Source organism: Mauremys reevesii, linkage group 1, assembly GCF_016161935.1.
Source record: "Mauremys reevesii isolate NIE-2019 linkage group 1, ASM1616193v1, whole genome shotgun sequence".
NCBI classification, from domain to species: domain Eukaryota; kingdom Metazoa; phylum Chordata; order Testudines; family Geoemydidae; genus Mauremys; species Mauremys reevesii.
Genome location: NC_052623.1, coordinates 224,808,578 through 224,828,280, shown reverse-complemented (window position 1 = coordinate 224,828,280; position 19,703 = coordinate 224,808,578). Strand labels below are relative to the sequence as shown.

The 19,703-nt window shown below is 50.3% G+C and overlaps 1 protein-coding gene across 1 annotated transcript in view; it reads left to right on the top strand.

Annotated features, from left to right (window-relative positions):
• Nucleotides 1-19,703, top strand: part of LOC120404386 (alpha-2-macroglobulin-like protein 1) — a 39,013-nt gene that overhangs the window by 6,829 nt on the left and 12,481 nt on the right. Inside the window, exons 8-20 of the mRNA XM_039536827.1 lie at nt 353-467; nt 1,418-1,532; nt 2,384-2,493; nt 3,033-3,200; nt 3,659-3,889; nt 4,542-4,605; nt 5,039-5,184; nt 6,405-6,554; nt 7,226-7,342; nt 9,325-9,463; nt 13,701-13,824; nt 18,907-19,132; nt 19,277-19,403. Coding sequence (XP_039392761.1) covers nt 353-467; nt 1,418-1,532; nt 2,384-2,493; nt 3,033-3,200; nt 3,659-3,889; nt 4,542-4,605; nt 5,039-5,184; nt 6,405-6,554; nt 7,226-7,342; nt 9,325-9,463; nt 13,701-13,824; nt 18,907-19,132; nt 19,277-19,403 — 1,832 coding nt within the window. The remainder of the gene's footprint in view (nt 1-352; nt 468-1,417; nt 1,533-2,383; nt 2,494-3,032; nt 3,201-3,658; nt 3,890-4,541; nt 4,606-5,038; nt 5,185-6,404; nt 6,555-7,225; nt 7,343-9,324; nt 9,464-13,700; nt 13,825-18,906; nt 19,133-19,276; nt 19,404-19,703) is intronic.

Below are 19,703 nucleotides of genomic sequence, written 5' to 3'. Positions count from 1 at the left end.
ACCATAGTGATGGGTGCAGGGTAAGAGCTTACACAGATAGATAAGAGAGAGGTGCTGGGACATTGACTCAGAAGGAAGAGTTTGAGAAGACTTAACAAAACTAGCAGCTTGGAGGTCGTCCATCCAAGTACTGACCAGGCCAGCCCTGCTTAGTGCCTGAGATTGGACAAGATCGTTCTCGTTGCTTCTAAAGCTGCATCTACCTTGATACACTGTGAATATCCATGAAATAAATGAGAACTGGAGATACAGTAAAGCACACCCACCCAGAGAGATTCCCCTGTTTTCTTTGTGTGTGTGTGTGTACACCCCTTTCCATGTGTTCTTCCACCCCCCACACTTTCTCACATAGATACACCTATGGGAAAGGCGTGCAGGGGAAGATCCAGGTGAGCCTGTGCCAGACGAGTTGGTGGTATTTCTACGGTACCCATCGACCTCCTCTCTGTCAACACTACAACAACCAGGTGAGCCACTTAGGAAGAGCTGAGCCCCATAGGGTGACAATCTTGTGAAGCAGGAGCTGCGATGCCAGCTGAGGTGGGACAAGGGGAAGGAGACACGATGCAAGACATGTTATTTTAATTGATTTCACCCCATGCCTAAAACCTGTTTTTGTTCCCTGGCCCCATAACCAGCTGCCATTGCCTCTGTTGTTCTTGTTAATAATCTTGGCAGTTGTCCCTTATTTGGTAGTTCATCCCTTGCCTATTCTCTTTTTTAACCTTGCCTGTTTTATATGATTTTTCCCACTGAACCATTTCAGATTTAACGTAACACATATGAATGTCAGAAAGCCCGAGAAGCCTTTTAACAGGGGCAACAGAGTAGACTCCTCTTCCGAGAGGCCTTTCCACCACAAAAATGACAACCTCAGCATTGACACCCCTTTCCTCTCCAAAACCACCAACCGACCACCTCTCTCAATGTCTTGCTCTCTTTGGTGCTGAAATCCACCCACTTCTGACACCACGTTGTGTTGTGTGGTGGTGCAGACAGAAGCCAAAGGCTCAGCACTATCTGCATACAACGGTGTTTTAGTGAGACTTATCTCATTAACTCTTGAAGTGTGTCTACACAGCCTCTGGGGGTGGGGGTGCGTCGCAGCATGGCTAGACTGACACATGCTAGTTCTGCTGATCTAGTGCCCTAAAAGTAGCAGCGTGGCTGCAGCCATGCAGCTATGGTTAGCGTGCTAGCTTGAGCAGAGCTAGCACCTGTGTCTCCCCGTGCTCGGAAGCACTCTCCAGCTGCAGCGTAGACACCCCTTTCAAGTGCCTTGCAGCACAGAGCAGGCTGAGCTCCCTAGGAGCAGGGGTTCTGTTCTGACACAGAGGTAGCTCATTCCGTGACATCTGTCCCTCCTGCAGTGCGGTGCTGTCCCAGCACCAATCGCTTTGCTCTCTCTTGTTTTCAGACTGATAAGATGGGTTGCTTCTCCACGTCTGTGTATCTTTCTGTCTTCAACCAGACCTCCCCCGATTACCGCAGCAACATAGATGCAGTGGTCACATTGGTAGAGGATGGCACAGGTAACCTCAGAGGAGTCTTTGAGGGTATAGGAAAGGCACTTGAATAAACATGCACCAGTATTATCAGGACCATCAGAGACTGTTAGCCCTGTTCTTAATCCATTGGGAGCATTGAGATACAGGCACACAGGAGGCTCTGGGACTGGCCCTTCTTTGAGCCCAAAGGGGTCTCTGTGGTTAGGCACTGGAGTCAGGGCCGGCTCTAGACCCGAGCGCGCCAAGCACGCGCTTGGGGCGGCATGCTGCTGGGAGGGTGGCAGGCGGCTCCGGTGGACCTCCTGCAGGTGTGCCTGCGGGGGGTCCGGTCGTCCAGTGGCTCCGGCGGACCTGCCGCAGATATGCCTGTGGAGGGTCTGCTGGTCCCGCGGCTCGGGTGGACCTCCCGCAGGCATGCCTGCGGATACTCCACCGGAGCCGCGGGACCAGCGGACCCTCCGCAGGCACGTCTGCAGGAGGTCCACCGGAGCCGCGGGACTGGCAACCGCTAGAGCACCCCCCGTGGCGTGCCGCCCTGCTAGGGGCGGCGCAATTGCTAGAGCCGCCCCTGACTGGAGTTACCCTGTTATGGGCTCAAGCCCATAAGGCATGTTGCTCTGTGGGTCCATAGGGGTGGTGTGGTCTAGTCTCATGGTGGGTCACTGACAGCTCTCCTATAGCCATCTGTAATTAGGTGGGGAGATCAGATAGCCAGGGTCCTGTGAGCACCATCTCCCTGGGGGTATAAAATGTGTGCAGCCTAACACATGTTTGTGTCACCAAAGGGCCTGCTCTCTAGTGGAATTGCCCAATGGGATGGTTCTTTGTTTCCTGCCTCTCTCCCTCCCATCTCTTCTCCTGTCCCTTTCACTCAGAGGTGCAGGTCAATGCCTCCCGTAGCTTCTTCATCTCCAGGACAGCGGGGACAGCTACGTTTGAGGAGGTTAATCCTTATTACTACACTGGCGAGATCTACAGAGGGAAGGTAATTCTTAGCTAAACCATCCAGAGAGTACAGCAGAAATAATGTGCTCCCAACTGTCTCCTCAGCTGTGTCTCCTCGCCCTGCTCTGTCCCCAACACAAGCTCTGGGATGCCAGAAACTGAGTAATTCCCAGCCAAAACACTTGGTTCAGGTGGGGTTAAAACTGAGGTATCAGTGACTCAGGGTAAAAAATACAAACCCTGTACAAGAATGTCAATTGCTAAAAAAAAACCCAAAGACTAAAAATCCGGGGGATTCAGAGTTCAGGGTTAGACCTCAAGGAAACCCCAAACATTTGAAAGTATAGAATTCCATAGGCCAGGCTCCCAAGCAAACCCTCAGATGAGTCTGCATGCTTCTCTTCATATGGCAATAAAGGAGACAATGACTCTTAAATGCAATGCTGGTAATGCTGATGGCAACTGGGGTGTTCTCTCTGCCAGTGGAGATACTGACGGCGAGTTGGGTGAGATGGAGCTGGAGATTCCATACATTGATGAAACTGCTTTGTGTTCCTCTCTTCCCCACGTGATTCTCAGATTAAAATTGTCGATCACCAAGGCAAAGCAGTGAAGAACACACCAGTTTACCTTATACTAAGCTACACCAGGCTGCGGTTTAACAAGACGTACATCACAGATGACTCTGGAAGAGCTTCCTTTGAGCTGAACACAAATGCTTGGAATGGTGACTCAGTCTCTTTGGAGGTAAGTGAGGAAGACTCCATCTCATGATTTGTGAAAGTCAGGGACTAATACCACTTTCCAGAACCAGGTTATTGCTCTGCAGGCATCCACCACCCCACCCCCACCAGTTCTAACGGAGAACCATATTTCAGACTTGCATCACCTCTGGATATTCCAGTTCTTGGCTTCCCACCAAACAGCTCCTTTGATGTACATTATTCCTAAACTGTGGATCCAAGTTATGGGATCCTCACATAACTGCTGGCATCCCTCAATCCTGACCTGCTGCTGTTCCAATCATGAGCTTCTCATACTGGCAAAAATATGTGTGAGCAAGTTAGTATGTAGTGTAGATTTACACCAGGGATGAATTTGGCCTAGGATCTCTAAGTCATGTCTAGGATCTTGACCTCCCTAGTCCCAGAATCTCTCTCATCTCATGGACTCACCCAGAGAGTTCACTGTTTATTTTCTGACAGGGGAGATTCCTGCTTCAGGACCCAGTATATGTGCCAGGGACAGTCAATGTGTATTACCAGAATGCCTACCACTTCATACAGCCATTGTACACCACCAGCAAGAGCTTCCTCAGGATCGTACGTGTGCCAGGAACAGTGCCCTGTGGCAAGAATGAGAGGGTGCAGGTGGACTTCAGAATTTACGAGAAAGACCTGAGTTATGGTCCCAAGAGTGTGGATTTTTCCTATTATGTGAGTCACTAGGGAAATGCAAGGGGGTGATGGTGATGGGTTAAAGATGCTGGATCAGAAACCTCGAGAGATTCAAGCCCTGTTTGCACAGAACAGAGAATGTGTGTGCACGCAGGCACACACACACACTCTCTCTCTCTGCCTCCCTGCTAGTGTTCCTCAGCTCTGCATTTGAGAAAGCACCTTTAGGGAGGTGAGAGGGAAGTTCAACATCCATGGCCCAACCAGTCCTTGGTCTCTATACTAAGATATCCAGTGTAGTGACCATTTATTTATTGTTTCCCTCTATTCAATGTGGCAACTGTGCCATTAGGAACAGAGCCACTGAAATAATTTCAATAATAAAGTCCATTGGTCAGCTGTCAAATGGGCAGGACTTTCACTCACTAGTGACCCTGGACTAGATCAGAACTGGTGCCTGACAGGTAAAAGTTTTCATATCCCAGTCTCTTTATCCCCCTGAGCCATCTACTCCCCCATGCCCAGTGGCTCAATTGTAGCTGGTGTCATGGAAGGTGAAGGGCTGTATGTCCCATTCTCCCTAAGTCACCATCCATGGAGAGCCTGGTCTGCGTAATGCTATCAAGCTATTGACCATATTTCTGGCATTTCCTAGCCCTTCTCTCATGCCTCTTTCTCTCTTCTCCCTTAGGTCATTGGGAAAGTGGGGATTGTCCTTTCAGGTCAGAAGACTTTCTTGGTTGGGTCATCAAAGAGTAAGTGCAGGCACCTCTTCTACACAGTGATCATTCTGTGCTGTGTCCCCACAAGCTCCGCTCCATGATGTAAGCCATGTAGGGTAACTTTGGGAATCTCCCTCCTTGCAAGGCTGACATCTGCTAACATCCAGCGGACTGAAGGTTTCAGCCCCCTCAGGTGATGGTTAGAGTCAGGGAGATCCTCTGGCTGATCTATAATGGCAGGTCAGAGCTTGAGGAGTTCATGGGGACACTGATTGTTTCATGGGCTTCTCTGGAAATCTCCTTGGTTCTGAGAGACCCAATTCCATGCGACAAAGGCAGGGAGAAAGGGAGCAAAATGGCAGAGGAAGAGTGATGGCAAAAGGGGAAGATCTTGGTATATTTGGTAGTGGAAATATACCCTTCTTTTCCTCTCTCTTTCTCTCCTTCCCCTCACCCCCCAATCCAGTGATGACGGGCACTTTCTTCATCCGTCTGGTCTTCACCTCCGACTACGCCCCAGCTCCTACGATTGTAGTTTATGTCATCTTCCCCACTGGAGGAATCATAGCTGATAGCGCCCCCTTCAGGGTCTCCATGTGCTTCAAAAATGAGGTAGGACTCATGGCTGAGAGCTCTGGGTTTGTGGGTGTGTGCGTCTGGGGAAGGAATGCAACAAGGTTATGAGGGTGTGAGGAGTAGATAAATGTGGGTGGCTGGGTGTAACTGAGTGGTTGGGGTAATGATTCACTGGGAATGTAGGGACCTGTATTTCAATATGTGGTTTTTGGTGAGGCACTTAGGGGAAGGGGAGCTGAAGAAGAGGGTTTTACCCTCTGCTCAGAAAGGTCCGAGATCTGTGACCATTCAATGTTTTTTGGAATCAAGTTCCTCAACCACAAGCTGAGAGAGCCCTGTGTCCTGCACACACAAATCTCATTCCTGAGGATTGACAGCTCCATTATTCCACAGGAGCTGTCATGGGGAGCTATGATCAGGCAAGGTGATCAAGTGTTTTAGGTCAGTGGTTCTCAACCAGGGGTACGCGTACTCCCTGGGGGCATGCAGAGGTCTTGTACGAGGTACATCAACTCATCTAGATAGTTGCCTAGTTTGACCACAGGCTACATGAAAAGCACTGGCAAAGTCAGAACAAACTAAAATTTCATACAGACAATGACGTGTTTATACTGCTCTATGTACTATACACTGAAATGTAAGTACAATATCTATATTCCAATTGATTTAATTTATAATTATATGATAAAAATGATAAAGTGAGCATTTTTTCAGTAATAGTGTGCTGTGACGCTTCTGTATTTTTATGTCTGATTTTGTAAACAAGTAGTTTTGAAACTTAGCGGTACGCAAGACAAATCAGACTCCTGAAAGAGGTACAGTAGTCTGGAAAGGTTGAGAGCCACGGCTTTAGGAAACCTAGGCCAGTCCCATGGAGGGTTTGAAGAGGAGGTCTGAGTCCTTTGAATTTGACCTGGTATTCAGAGACAAGCTGGTGTGGAGAGAAGAGCACTGGAGTGATGGGCCCTCAGAAGGCTGTGCTGCTGTGTTCTGCTGTTTAGGTGCCTCTAATATCATTAGTTGCATGTTTTCCCTACTCCCCAATTGTCCTTACTCCTCAGTTGTCCATCCCTTCAGAGTCCATAGCCGATTCATTCTCTCCTGAAGCATGAGGGGAATCCCAGGGGACTACCTTCACCTGGACTATGTGGGGCTCCTCTCTGCTCTAGCCACCTTGCAGGCGGATCAGCAGAGGGGATTCTCTCTCTGCCTTTCTCCTCTCCCCTCTCATGTTCTTTCCCCTTGTGCCCTTTAAGGTGACGATAGGGTTCTCAGAGGATGAGGCCCTCCCTGGATCTGAGGTCAGTCTCGAGCTGCAGGCAGCTCCCAGATCCCTCTGCGCTGTCCGAGTCGTGGATCAGAGTGTCCTACTGATGAGGCCAGAGAAAGAACTGAGCAATTCCATGGTAAATTACTGTATGTCTATCTGTCTCTGTGAAAGGAACAGTGAGTGAGAGAGAGAAAATAAGAAAACTACATTGCATCTATACAGTGCTGTCCTTCTAAGGCGCTCAGAGTGCTCCATGAAGGGAGATAGTAGCATTATCCCTGCTGTGCAGATGGGGACTGTGAGGCACCGGCAGGGGAAGTGACTTTCTCAAGGTCACAAGAGCCATCATCAATCCCAAAGGGACAGACAGAGTGCCACTGGGATCCATTTTTTGCTTAGTCCTTAAGGTGGTTTGGCTGGATATTCAGTTGTTGATCTTAATGCGCCACCAAAGCTTTTGGTGATTACATGATCATCAGCCATGTAGCAGCATTCTTTGGTAAACAAACTTCATAATTCATTGGTCTGCACACAGTGCACAGTGGTAAATCCAGGATTAGTTCCTGTCTCCCAGCCTCATGCTCAGTACACCAGACCATGTTGCCTCACCAAGAAGAAAACAGGAGAAATGGAGAAGAGTGACTGAGAGCCTGCTTGGAGACTCTATCTCATATGTTGGGTCTAAGTTTTCCATACATGATAGCATGGAACAACCATTCAGACAGATCTTTGGTGTGTTAGAAAAGGTGTATGTTGATTCATCTTTCCACTGACTAGTATTTTTTTTCTCTTTCTTGCTTTTCCCAGATCTATGGGCTGTTCCCCCATATTTTTCGTGGAGGATACCCTTACCAAGTGTCTGAAGATGACTTCTTATGCTGGTCTCGAGAACCTCACCAGCCTGATGTGTTTATGGTGTTCAGAGTAATGAACTTTGATTCTTCCTCACTGGCTAGGTGGAGCAGGGCCTCTGAAATTTTAGGTTACTAGGAAACAGCTCTAGTAATCATTGATATTCCATTGATTGGCTGGATGAGTCACCTGATATTAGTGCCAATAGGAAATTTAGCTATTGCCAGGGGCGGCTCTAGGCACCAGCAAAGCAAGCACCTGCTTGGGGCAGCCCATTTGCAGGGGCAGCAGGGATGCAGCATGGGAGCTGAGAACCAACAGGGGACTCTGGGAGCTGTAGTTCCTTGGTTAGCTCCCTGCCTATAGAGCCAGCCCTGGAGCAGGGAAAGAACTACATTTCCTAGCATTCCCTTGGCCACTACCAACTGGAAAGGAAGGAGGGGGACCTCATGCGGCAGCGTGTGTTGTGAGTGGAGAGCTGCACTGTGAATGGCAGGGATACCATATTTTAACATTCAAAAAACAGGACACTCCACGGGGAGGGAGGGTAGCCCCACCCTGCCACCATCCACTCCCTCCGACTGCCCCCCACAGAAACCCCAACCCATCCAACCCCCCCTTCCCCCCGTTCCCTGTCCTCTGATCACCCCCTCCTGGGACCCCTGCCCCTAACTACCCCCCAGGACCCCGCCCCCTATCTAAATGCCGCTGCTCCTTGTCCCCTGATTGCCCCCTCCCAGGACCCCTGCCCCTAACTTCCCCCCAGGACTCCACCCTCTATCTAAGTGCCGCTGCTCCTAGTCCCCTGATTCTCCCTTGCTGTAGAAAAAGTAGGATAAAATTGAGCAAGAAATGCTTCCCAGTGGTTATTAGGACTGGAATTGCTATTTTCAACAGCCATTGCCTTTTTTGTTTGTTTGTTTGTTTAAAAGGAAGACAGTGATATTGCATTGGCAAATTCCCCATAGAAAGAAAGAGTGGAACAAAAGAATAATAAAGGCACCTCAACTTTTCCTCATTTATGGAGGACAGTCTTATAATATGCATCCAGATATCCTCCAATCACACAAGCTGAAAATTGTTCCACTTTACTGCAGTTCTGTAACCATATGGGAACCAATCCTGTCTGTGTTCTGTGCACATCCAAAATTCCTGCTGAATGACCCGCCCTGGAAGCAAGTTACCAGTGACCCAGGGCTGCGGCAGAAGGAGGGTGCAGGTGGGGGGGGGAGGGAGAGCCCAGGGCTGGGGCGGCAGGAGGTGTGTGTGTGGGGAGGCACAGTGGGGGGGGGGATGGGGGAGCCCAGGGCTGGGGTGGCAGGGGTGGGGGAGGGCACTGGTGGGGGGGGGAAGGGGGAAGCCCAGTGCTGGGGCAGCAGGGGGTGTGGGGGAGCCCAGGGCTGGGGCAGCAGGGAGGTGCGGGGGGGAGCCCAGGGCTGGGACAGGGGGCAGCCAAAAATTTTTTTTTGCTTGGGGCGGCAAAAAACCTAAGCCGGCCCTGGTTATTGCACATTGATATACCATTGGTGGGATGGTTCAGGGCTCCAAACATTATCGGTCAGTTTTACTTTAGTTCTTCATTCTCTGCGGGTTAGTGGGTTAGTATGCCTACAATTAGATGGCCAATTCAGCACCAATGCCTCACTAGGCAGTTTGCTAGGGCATCTGACATTAGTGGCCAATAGGAAACAGTCTTGTTGTGCAATGAGAAACCCACTTATAAGAGATGTATATGGGAAAGATGTCCAACAGGAACACTGCTGTTTCCCCATAGGTCCTATAGACTTTGAAGGAGAATAAACTTGCACTGGTTGAGTCAGGCCTGATAAATCAACTCAAGGGGCTCCATTGTCTCACTGCTGTGGGTTATGAGTAATTCCCACTTGAATCAAAGTGAGAGACTTATATCATATAGCAGAGGGAGAACTGGGTCCTTGCTTTATAAGGGAAATGAGCAGCCTGGGGGACAAAGGGCTGATGACAGAGGGAAGGGAAGGATGGGCTTCTGATATCTAAACTCTCAGCACATGTTCTTTCTTTCTTTCTTTCTTCAGGAAATGGGCTTGAAAATCATATCCAACACCCATATCAAGAAGCCGAGAGAGTGCACAACTACTGTGGCTATGACAACAATGGCGGTGACTGAGTTGGAGAGCACAGTCCCCATGCTAACCAGACCTACATTTCTCACAAGTGAGCACATTGTTGCTATCCTTTCTGCCTCCTCTTATTTCTCACTAGAGGGCTCAGTCTTGTAGCTGAAACCAGCACAGAGTTCAAGGTAAGCAGTCCATGCTGTGATGCAAGTGATAGAGAAGAACAGAGAGACAAAATGTTGCTTTGCTCTGAACTTGCTTTCTGGACTGTCTGTGACTGAGGGGTTCATCCCTCTGAAATGTCAGTGAATTGGCTGTTGTTTAAGACATGTCTGTCATCTGATTAGCTGACATTCACACTTTGTGTCTCTGAGCCAAATGGGAGACTCAGCTACTCTGAATATGGTTCTGAGGTTCCTATAGTAATTGAGTCGTCTTCTTCAAGTAATGTCCCTATAGCTGCTCCACTTCAGGTATGCATGTGCCCCACGCACCTTCGATCAGAAATTTTGATAACGGGGTCTGTTTGACCTGTGCATGCACCTTTCATTACCTCGTGCCCTGCCCTGAAGCTATATAGTGCTGGGCAGGCAAACTGCACTCAGGTCCTTCTCAACCACCTCAGCTTGAGATGGAGCTTTAGTGTGTCTGCCTGGTGCATGCCTTGGCTAGATGTTGTACCTAGTTTTTAGTTTAATCTAGTTTATCAGTTAGCAAGTTTAATTTATTTTATTATTTTGAGGATTGTTTCTCCTCTCCCCTCTCTTATGGAGGCTTGCCTTCCTCAGTAGGGCATGCCTGGTTCATGGGGGTTTAAATGCTGCCTCACTTGCTGGGAGGCCATCCCAGTTTGTGATGGACACTCGAAGGGCATCTGCTGCCTTGAAGAGTCGCACATACCACAGAAGTATAACATCTGTTTAGCCCTCAAATCCAGGGCAAGAAAAAAATAGGAAATCAAGTTGCAGCTTCTTATGATGGAGTGTTCCCTCTGCTCCACTTCAGAGCCCGACCAGGGGAACCCCACTGTACAACATTCTCCAGGCAGATCTAGCATGTCTTCAACATTGGCTCAACACTCTCCCAGGAAGAGAAAATCTCTAGAGACCTCTAGAAGTCCCAGGAAAACGAGCTCTGACTCCCTTCTTAAGGAGTCTGCTTCCAAAAGACCTCACTCTCCCAGTAGCTCAACCACATCAGAAGTTTGATGTTGCAACCCAGTACTGTAGAAGCAGAGTTCCTCCTGTGCTGGCAGGGCCAGGAAACCCTATAGCTTGTCTGAGAGCAAACATGGTTCCAAGAGAGCTTTGGTACCATCCAGATAAGGCAGGTATTCCATACAAAGAAGAATGGCACCATCAGACCTAGCTTTACCCTGACTGGTTCATCGGTACCTCACAAAGCTAAGCCTCCATCTTTGTCAGTGCCCACCTCGGAGTGCACAAAATCCTTGGTACTGTCTGTAGCTAGAGACAGTCAGAGCACCGCATTGGTACTGCCACACCATTCAGTACCGCAAGATTTTAGGTACTCAAAGGACTTATCTATGGCAGATTAACTGGAGTCTCCACTGCTTATGGGCACTGAGTGCCTCTCAGTACTGAGACTCATGTGGTCTCTGGACCCACATCCACCCTCAATACCATCTGACTCACCACCCTTTTCAATGGGAACTCTTCCACTAGATAAAAAAGATGGGGACCTCCCTGCAGTATCTTCAGTATCAGTCCAGGGCTCTCCTACTTATCCACACAAGAACCCCTTCTCTGATCACTGAAGAGACACAGAGAGAGGAATTTCGGGGAAGACATCATGGCTGTTGGGAACAACTTTGGATTCCACTCCCTCTCCTGTATGGGTCTCTGTGGCCATATTGGGATCCCTGGGGTGCTTACTGCCAACAATTCTCCAGGGCCCTGAGCCCCACCCACTGGATGATAGGGAGATACCATCTTCCCTTCCTCAGAACATATCTCAACAGAAGGAGACATTTGAGGAACAGGAGGCTAGGGCCAGGGCCAGCTCTAGGTTTTTTGCCACCCCAAGCAAAAAAAATGTTGGCTGACCCCCACCCTAGCCCTAGGCTCTCACCCCCCTTCCCCCTGTTGCCCCAGCCCTGGGATCTCTCTTCCCCTCCCCACCCACACCCCCTGCTGCCCCAGCCCTGGTCTCTTCACCACCCCCAACCTGCACCCCCTGCCTACCCAGTGCTGGGCTTCCTCCCACCAGTGCTGACTCCGCCTGCTCCCCCCTTGCCTCCAGCTGGTCCAGCGCTGGCAGGGTTGGGGTAAGCAGCAGGGTTCCCTGGCCGTGCCTCAGCCCAGGGTCCCTTCAGCCAGGGCTCCCACCTCCAGGACCGGCCAGGACCCGGGAGGCCAGAGCCAGGGGACTGCCCTGGTAGAGGGCTCAGGATCTGGGGCAGGGTATCCTCAGAGGAAGCGGACCCCCGGAGAATGGCCCCACTGCTGCTGCTTCTGGCCACCCTGCCGCAGACCCTGGGCAGCTCGGGCCACTTCGCCTAGCCCTGGCTGTGACGCTGGGGGGCGGCCAGCCTGCGGCACCTGCAGGCAGCTTTATGTACCCCATGGGGCGGCCCCCAGCCCAAGTGTCCCCCGCTTGGAGCCTGCCCAGCCCAGCCACAAGGTGCGGCACTGCTCCCCTGCGGCGTGAACCGCAGCGGCCCCAGGGCACCCCCCACGCATGACGCACTGTTGCTGCTAAGGCTGACTCTGGGCTTTTGCCACCGGAAGCAAAAAAAATAAGATGGCCAAAATGCCGCCCTTGAAAATGTGCCACCCCAAGCACATGCTTGGTTTGCTGGTGCCTAGAGCCGGCCCTGGCTAGGACAAACAAAGAGGCTACCCCCCAAACTACCATCTCATCTTCTTCACTTGATGAAGTGGTAATGTCTCCTCCTCCGTCAATGGCTGATGTTTTTTTTGTTTCAGTTTTCACCAAAAAAGGTGAGTAGAAATTGGACATCTAGCATAGTGATCACCAGTCTAAATGAGGTAGGATCTGAGGCTAAAATAGAGAAAGAACAAGTTAAAATTACTTGTCTCTAGATCCAATGCAGCAGATGGAAAAGCGGTTCTCTGTTCAGTTCTGGGCTCCATTCCATGGCTGCCTTCTCCCTGTGGGGATACTGCTCAGGAGTCACCTGAAGGGGAGCACCGATTGGGGGACTACTCAAAGAAAGAGGAGAGATGACTCACCCTGTGCAGTAAATGTAGTTCTTTGAGATGTGTGTCCCTGCAGGTGCTCCAATACCTGCCTTTCTGCCCCTCTTCTTTGGAGTTTCCTCTTTGAGACTTTTTGATAGAGAAGGAACTGAGGATGGTGCACCTGCGGAGCTCTATGTAGTCTTGGTGTGGGGCACAAGGGAGTAAAGGGCACATGCACAGGCTGAACAAACACTGCTAATGAAAATGTCCAGTCAAAGGAACATGAGATGTACGCACACCCTGAAGTTGAGTCCCGATAGGGACACACATCTTGAAGAACCAGCAACCACACACCACACAGCAGAAACACCAACCCAGGAACCATCCCCTGCAACAAACTCTGTTGCCAACTCTGTCCACATATCTACTCAAGTGACACCATCACAGGACCTAACCACATCAGCCACACCATAAGGGGCTTGTTCACTTGCACATCCACTAATGTAATATATGCCATCATTTGCCAGCAATGCCCCTCTGCCATGTACATTGGCCAAACCAGACAGTCTCTATGCAAAAGAATAAATGGACACAAAGCAGACGTCAAGAATTATAACATTCAAAAACGAGTGGGAGAGCATTTTAACATCCCTGGACACTCAATTTCAGATTTAAATGTGGCCATTCTTCAACAAAAAACCCTTCAAAAACAGACTTCAATGAGAAACTGCAGAACTGGAATTAATTTGCAAACTTGACACCATCAAATTAGGCCTGAATAAAGACTGGGAACGGCTGGGTCACTACAGGAAGTAATCTCCCATCAACTGTTGAGTATGGGCCATCCACTCTGATGGAATTGGCATCATTAGCACTACAAAAAGTAATTTTTACTCTGTTGACATTCACACCTTCTTGTCAACTGTCGGGAATGGGACACATCCACCCTGATTGAATCATTGACCCCCTACTTGGTAAGGCAACTCCCATCTTTTCTTGTGCTGTATATTTATGCCTGCCCACTGTAATTTTCACACCATACATCTGAAGAAGTGGGTCATAGCCCATGAAATCTTATGCTCTAATAAATTTGTTAGTCTTTAAGGTGCCACAAGACTCCTCATTATAGTTACTACACAGAGTAAGTAACCTCTCTTTTGTAACCTCCAGCTTTCATCGGGAGTGTCACAACAACAGGACATAGGACCACCATTTCTCCACCTGTACCTCCAGTTGAGGAGAAAGTTCGCAAGTATTTCCCAGAAACATGGATATGGGATTTGTTTTCGGTTGGGTAAGTAGAGCAGTGCCAAATTTGGTCGTCTTAGCATGATCCTGGATGGCCAAAGATCCAGTCAGATTTTAGTGTTCTACAAAAGTGGGGGAAATTGCTGAGTCACACACCTAAGGAAATGTTTAGATGAATATATTATGGGTTCTTTAATTGTCAGGCTGAAATTTCAGTCAGTTTTATTTTGTTAGATGTCTATGATCATAAGAACTTGAATCCATTCACTGGAGGCTGGTGATGTGTGAATGCAGAGAAACAAACCTGTTGTATCATTATGGTGTTTGTTTGGGTACGATATTATACTATCCCACTACTGAGAGCAGCCTGTTTTAGCCCTCTAGGAACTGTCCTGCCCTAGCCCCCGCAGAAGGACAGGGGAACTAACAGAGCTATTCTGTCTCTATCTCCTACAATTCTTCTTTTGTTGTTTTCCTTTGTATCTCAGTCTGGGTTCTGTTCAGATCATTGAGAAATAAGGCCCAGGTTCTGCTCATCTTGCCTGCTCTGGGGCAGCTGCCTGTAAATCCATCCTGTCTACCCATTGTCCTCATAGAAAACATCCCTGTTATGTGCTTACTCCACAGAACATTCTCATTATACACATCTCTGGCCAAAAATGATTCTCTAGGGTCAAAGAAAACATTTCCTACTGTTGGAGACGTAAATCTAGTTATCTATTGGTAGGTTATTTTCTCTTCTGTGATGAAGCATAGGGTTATTGTCTTAATAGTCACTGTGATGTCATCTCTTGACTAACTCAGCAACACTCATTCAGTACAGAATCACTGCTACTATGTGTTGTAAACTTGGCATGGACTTAGGGTTGCCAACTTTCTAACAGCACAAAACCAAACACCTTACCTGCCCTGCCCCTTCTCCGAGGTCCCACTCCCTGCTCACTCCATTCCCCCTCCATCCATGGCTCGCTCTTCCCCACCCTCACTCACTCTCACTGGGCTGGGGCAGGGGCTGAGGTGTGGGAGGGGGTGAGGGCTACAGCTGGGGGTGCAGGCTCTGGGGTTGGGTTGGGGATGAGGGGTTTGGGGTGAAGGAGGGGGCTCAGGGCTGGATTCGAGGGGTTTGGAATGTGGGGGGAGGGGCTCAGGGCTGGGGCAGGGGGTTGGGTGCAGGAGGGGGTGCAGGGTCTGGGAGGGAGTTGGGGTGTGGAAGGGGGCTCAGGGCTGGGGCAGGGAGTGTGGGCTCTGGCCGGGCGGGGCTTACCTCAAATGGCGCTGGTTGGCACCCAATGGGCTTGCACCAACTCTGTGTCCTGACTTGCAGTCTGCTGACCCAAATGCTGGAGCGCTGCCCCAGTGCTGGCTGTTCTCCAGCTGGCTGCACGAAGAGGCTCAGTCAGAGCAGGGAATCCCTGTGCACGGCCTGAGGGGAGTCTGGCACCAGCCTCCAGTGCAGGAAGGCTCAGGCTGGTAAATCTCCAGCTGTGGGGGGCACAAGCGCTTTGCCTCCCCACCCCATGCCCGGTGCTGCACATGGGCGGTGTCACTGCGGCCTGTGGTGCAGGGCCGCCCAGGAGATTCAGGGGGCCTGGGGTAAAGCAATTTCGGGGGCCCCCTCCATAAAAAAAATTGCAATACTATACAATACTATATTCTCGTGGGGGCCCCTGCGGGGCCTGGTGCAAATTGCCCCACTTGTTCCCCCCCCATGGGTGGCCCTGGGAAAAATAAACCTTCTGCATCTCGGCACAAACCCAGTTTTGAGAAAACTTCTTTACAAGGTATCACTGGTTCTCAGCATCAGCTAGTGCTAAAAGGCACTAAAGCTCATTAAAAGGGTTGGACAAATATTTTCCGTCAAAACTTTTTCTGGATCGAAAACTAGGCGGGGGTTAAAAAGCAGAAAAAAAACATGGACAATGTCTGCTTTTCTTCAAAATTTGTTGTGGTTTTTTTAATTGAAAAGCTGAAATTAGTCTGCCAAAACCTGAATATAGTTTGAGGTTTCAGAAGTGTGTGGCCAAATATTTGCTGCTTGCTGTGTTTGATTGTTTAAAGAAATAATAAAAAAATTCTGCTTAAAAAAATCCAAAACTTTTGAACCACCTCAGCTTGTGACCAAACACCTGAGCCCATCCAGGCAGAGATTTTTCCAGGTTTCTGATACTCTGCTGGCTTCCTTGACTCATATCTGTCTCCGTAACTTTGGGTTCATTTAGGTTAGAACATAAGAACAGCCAAACTGGGTCAAACCAAAGGTCCATCCAGCCCAGTATCCTGTCTAGCGACAATAGCCAATGCCAAGTGCCCCAGAGGGAGTAAACCTAGCAGGTAATGATCAAGTGATCTCTCTCCTGCCATCCATCTCCACTCTCTGACAAACAGAGGCTAGGGACACAATTCCTTATCCATCCTGGCTAATAGCCATTAATGGACTTAACCTCCATTCATTTATCTGTTTCCTAGAGACTGGCTCCGTGGGGTCCCTCACAAACTGGAGACAGTTACTGTGGGTTTGTCTTTAGTATAGCTTATGTTCATACTCCACAAACTGAGCATTTGAGCTTGTTCCAGAATCTGTGATGAGCCTATGTTGTGAACACTGAAATGCTCAAAATAGCACATGCATGTGAATGGACACAGGGTGCTAAAATTAAATTAATCCAGGGGTTCTCAAACTGGGGGTTGGGACCCCTCAGGGAGTCCTGGTTATTACTGGGGGTCACGAGCTGTCAGCCTCCACCTCAAACCCCGCTTTGCCTCCAGCATTTATAATAGTGTTAAATATATTAAAAAGTGTTTTTAATTTATAAGGGAGGGGTCGCACTCAGAGATTTGCTATGTGAAAGGGGTCATCAGTAGAAAAGTTTGAGAACCACTGAATTAACCCCTCTGAAGCCTCAGGGAATGCAGGGGAGGAGGGATCTCCCTTGGTAGGGTTGGGAAGGAGGTAGGTGGTGTAGGATATTGCTCTTCTCATGTGATCCCTCCCCAGTGGCTAATTTTAAATGAAGCTACCCTCCCCTGACATGTATCTCCCTATGGCACTGAAATTAAATACAGACTATAATTTGGCATTTGAGAAGTGAAAGGGATGGTAGCCCTAATGGAAAAGCTGACAGCTTGGCTCTTCTGCAAGCCTCAAACTGCTGAATGAGCTTTAGGGTAAGGAAGGCTGTGCCCCCCAAACTGCCTGGCCCTGCCCCCTATCTGACCCCCACCTACTTCCTGCCCCCCGATTGTCAACCCCCCCCCAGAATCCCCGACCCATCCTGCTCCTTGCCCCCTCACTGTCCTCCAGAGACCCCAGCCCCAACCACCACCCCAGGACCCCACCCCTGCTCCCTGTCCCCTGACTGCCCCAACCCCTATCCACACTCCCTCCCCGCTGAGTCCTGACACACCCCCGGAACGCCAACAGTCCAACCCCCCCACCGTTCCCTGTCCCCCAACCTCTGCCCTCTTTCTGTGTCCTGACTGTCCCCGGGACTTCCTGCCCCTTAGCCAACCCTCCTGGCCCTGTCCCCTTACCCCCAGCTCCCCTCTCACCCGGAGCCTTAGCACAGCTAGGAGCTTCCCTCGACAGCGGTGCAGCGTGGCTCCGGCAGGGTCCCTGAGCTCCGCCCCACTCAGAGCCGCATGGTAAGGGGGCGGGGCTGCAAGCTCCAGGCCGAGTGGACGGAGCTCAGGCCCCGCTGGAGCTCGCAAACCCGCCCCCTTACCACGCTGCTCTCAGCGGGGCGGAGCTCAGGGGCCCTGCCGGAGCCACGCTGCACCGCTGTCGAGGGAAGCTCCTAGCTGTGCTGAGGCTCTGGGAGAGGGGCAGAGGCGGGGTCGGGCCGGGGCAGGAGCCTCAGCCGTTCTCTTGGGGGCCCCTGTGGAGCCCGGGGCCTGGGGCAAATTGACCCACTTTCCCCCCCCTCTGAGCGGCCCTGCTGTGGTGCTGGATCTCCGTGGGATCCTCACTGCCGGTTTGGACCAGCTGCAAGGGGCACTGTGCAGCACTGGCCGCCTCCCTCCGAGTTCCTCTTGGCTGCAGTGCCTGCCCTTCATTCGTTGCACCCAGAAGTAGTGGCCTGGCTCGGTGTAGAAGCCAGAGGTGGCGGTTTGGCCGGAGAATTGAATGTCTGAGCGGCAAGCCGCCTAGGAGCTGGACCTGCCAGCCACTTCTGGAAGCCACGTGGAGCCAGGGCAGGCAGGGAGCCTGACTTAGCCCCGCTGCGCCGCTGACTGGACTTTTAACAGCCCAGTCAGCAGTGCTGACCAGAGCCACCAGGGCCCCTTTTCGACCGGGCGTTCGGGTCAAAAACTGGACACCCAGCAACCCTACATAGACTCTACAGGCCAGGCCAGGCTCCTAACATGCCCTCACATTTTAACTGTCTTCCTAGCACACAGGAGTGGGAGTCATGAGACCTTGATTCTATTGCTTGGCTCTTCCACTAATTCTCCCTGCCCTTTGGCAAGTCACTTCACCTCTCTGTTCCTTGGTTTCCTCACCTGTGAAATAGGAGTAATAATATTCACCTATGTTTGTAAAGGGCTTTTAGATCCACAGGTGGTGAATGCTGTCTGTGGAAAGTGCCAGGCATCATTATTAATGAAATCTCTCTGTCTAGTGGAAAAATCTTGTTCTGTTGGTGTGAGCACCTGAGGCAGGGTACCCTTGCCCTAACTAAAGACAGTCTGACTCATAATAATCAGGGGCCAGAATTATTCCAGTCAGACATTTTAACAGTGAAAGTTCCAGCTCTGAGCTCTACAAGGCTCAGTGGGGAATTTAGAGATTCAGAGGTCATCTACAATTGACTCCAAGTTGACTTCAATGGAAGTTGAGGGTATTTAGCATTTTGCAGGATAGGATTGTTTACTGATGTGTCTAACACAATTGAACAGTGAGTCTTTGAAAATTTTGTCTGTGGTATGAGTGAAGAATAGAGATGGGCCCAAGCCACAAAACTGAGATGTGGGTTTGGATCCAGATTTCAAAGGCCCCATAGTTCAGGTTGTTCTGATTGCAGTCATTGGATTGGGTGCTTTGGGAATAAGGGCTCTGCGCCTTCTTGAGACATGACCACCTGGTGCCTTCCAGTAAAGGATTTTGTCTCTGCATGGTTTTTCCTCTCAGACCCACTGGAAACAGGGATGTCCCAGTCACAGTGCCTGACACCATCACTGAGTGGAAAGCTGGGATGTTCTGCACATCAGAGGTGGGCTTTGGACTTGCCCCAACCACCAGCCTCCTGGCCTTCAAGCCCTTCTTTGTAGAACCCACACTGCCATACTCTGTGATCCGGGGAGAGACTTTCATCCTGAAAGCCACTGTCTACAACTACTTGCTGCAGTGCATCAAGGTGAGTCCTGCTGGTGGCTCTGTAAGGAGTGAGGGGTCAGGGTGGGTGAGCGGTTACGTTGGCCCCTGACTCAACCTGGGAGCAGGTGGGGATAGCATGTTCCTCATCATCTCCTGGACTGTTTGCACCACTGCTGTCCCTTAGATCAAAGTGACCCTGGCTGAGTCCCCAAACTTCCAGTTGGAGCCATGTGAGGGCTGCGTCTACACCAGCTGCCTGTGCGCCAGTGAAGCCAAGACATTTCATTGGAGAGTCACAGCTAAACAACTAGGTGAGGAGAATGGGGTGGGGATGAGGGAGAAACAGCCAGGGAGGGGGCAATTGTGCCAGTTACTGGGCTGCAGTGCAGATTGCACTGGATAAGAAGAATGGAGTATGTAGCCTTTTAGCTTTAGGGCACCGATTGCCACCTAGCCTCAGGTCAGGGGCACTGGCAGGATCAGGAATGGGCCAAAGAGCCATTCATCTCTAGGCCACTGGTTCCATTAATTGTCTCTGGTAGGTGACATCTATAGCAGTAACGGAGGGTGTTTTCCACATGGGATGGCTGCTGGACAATCTGTCATTTCTT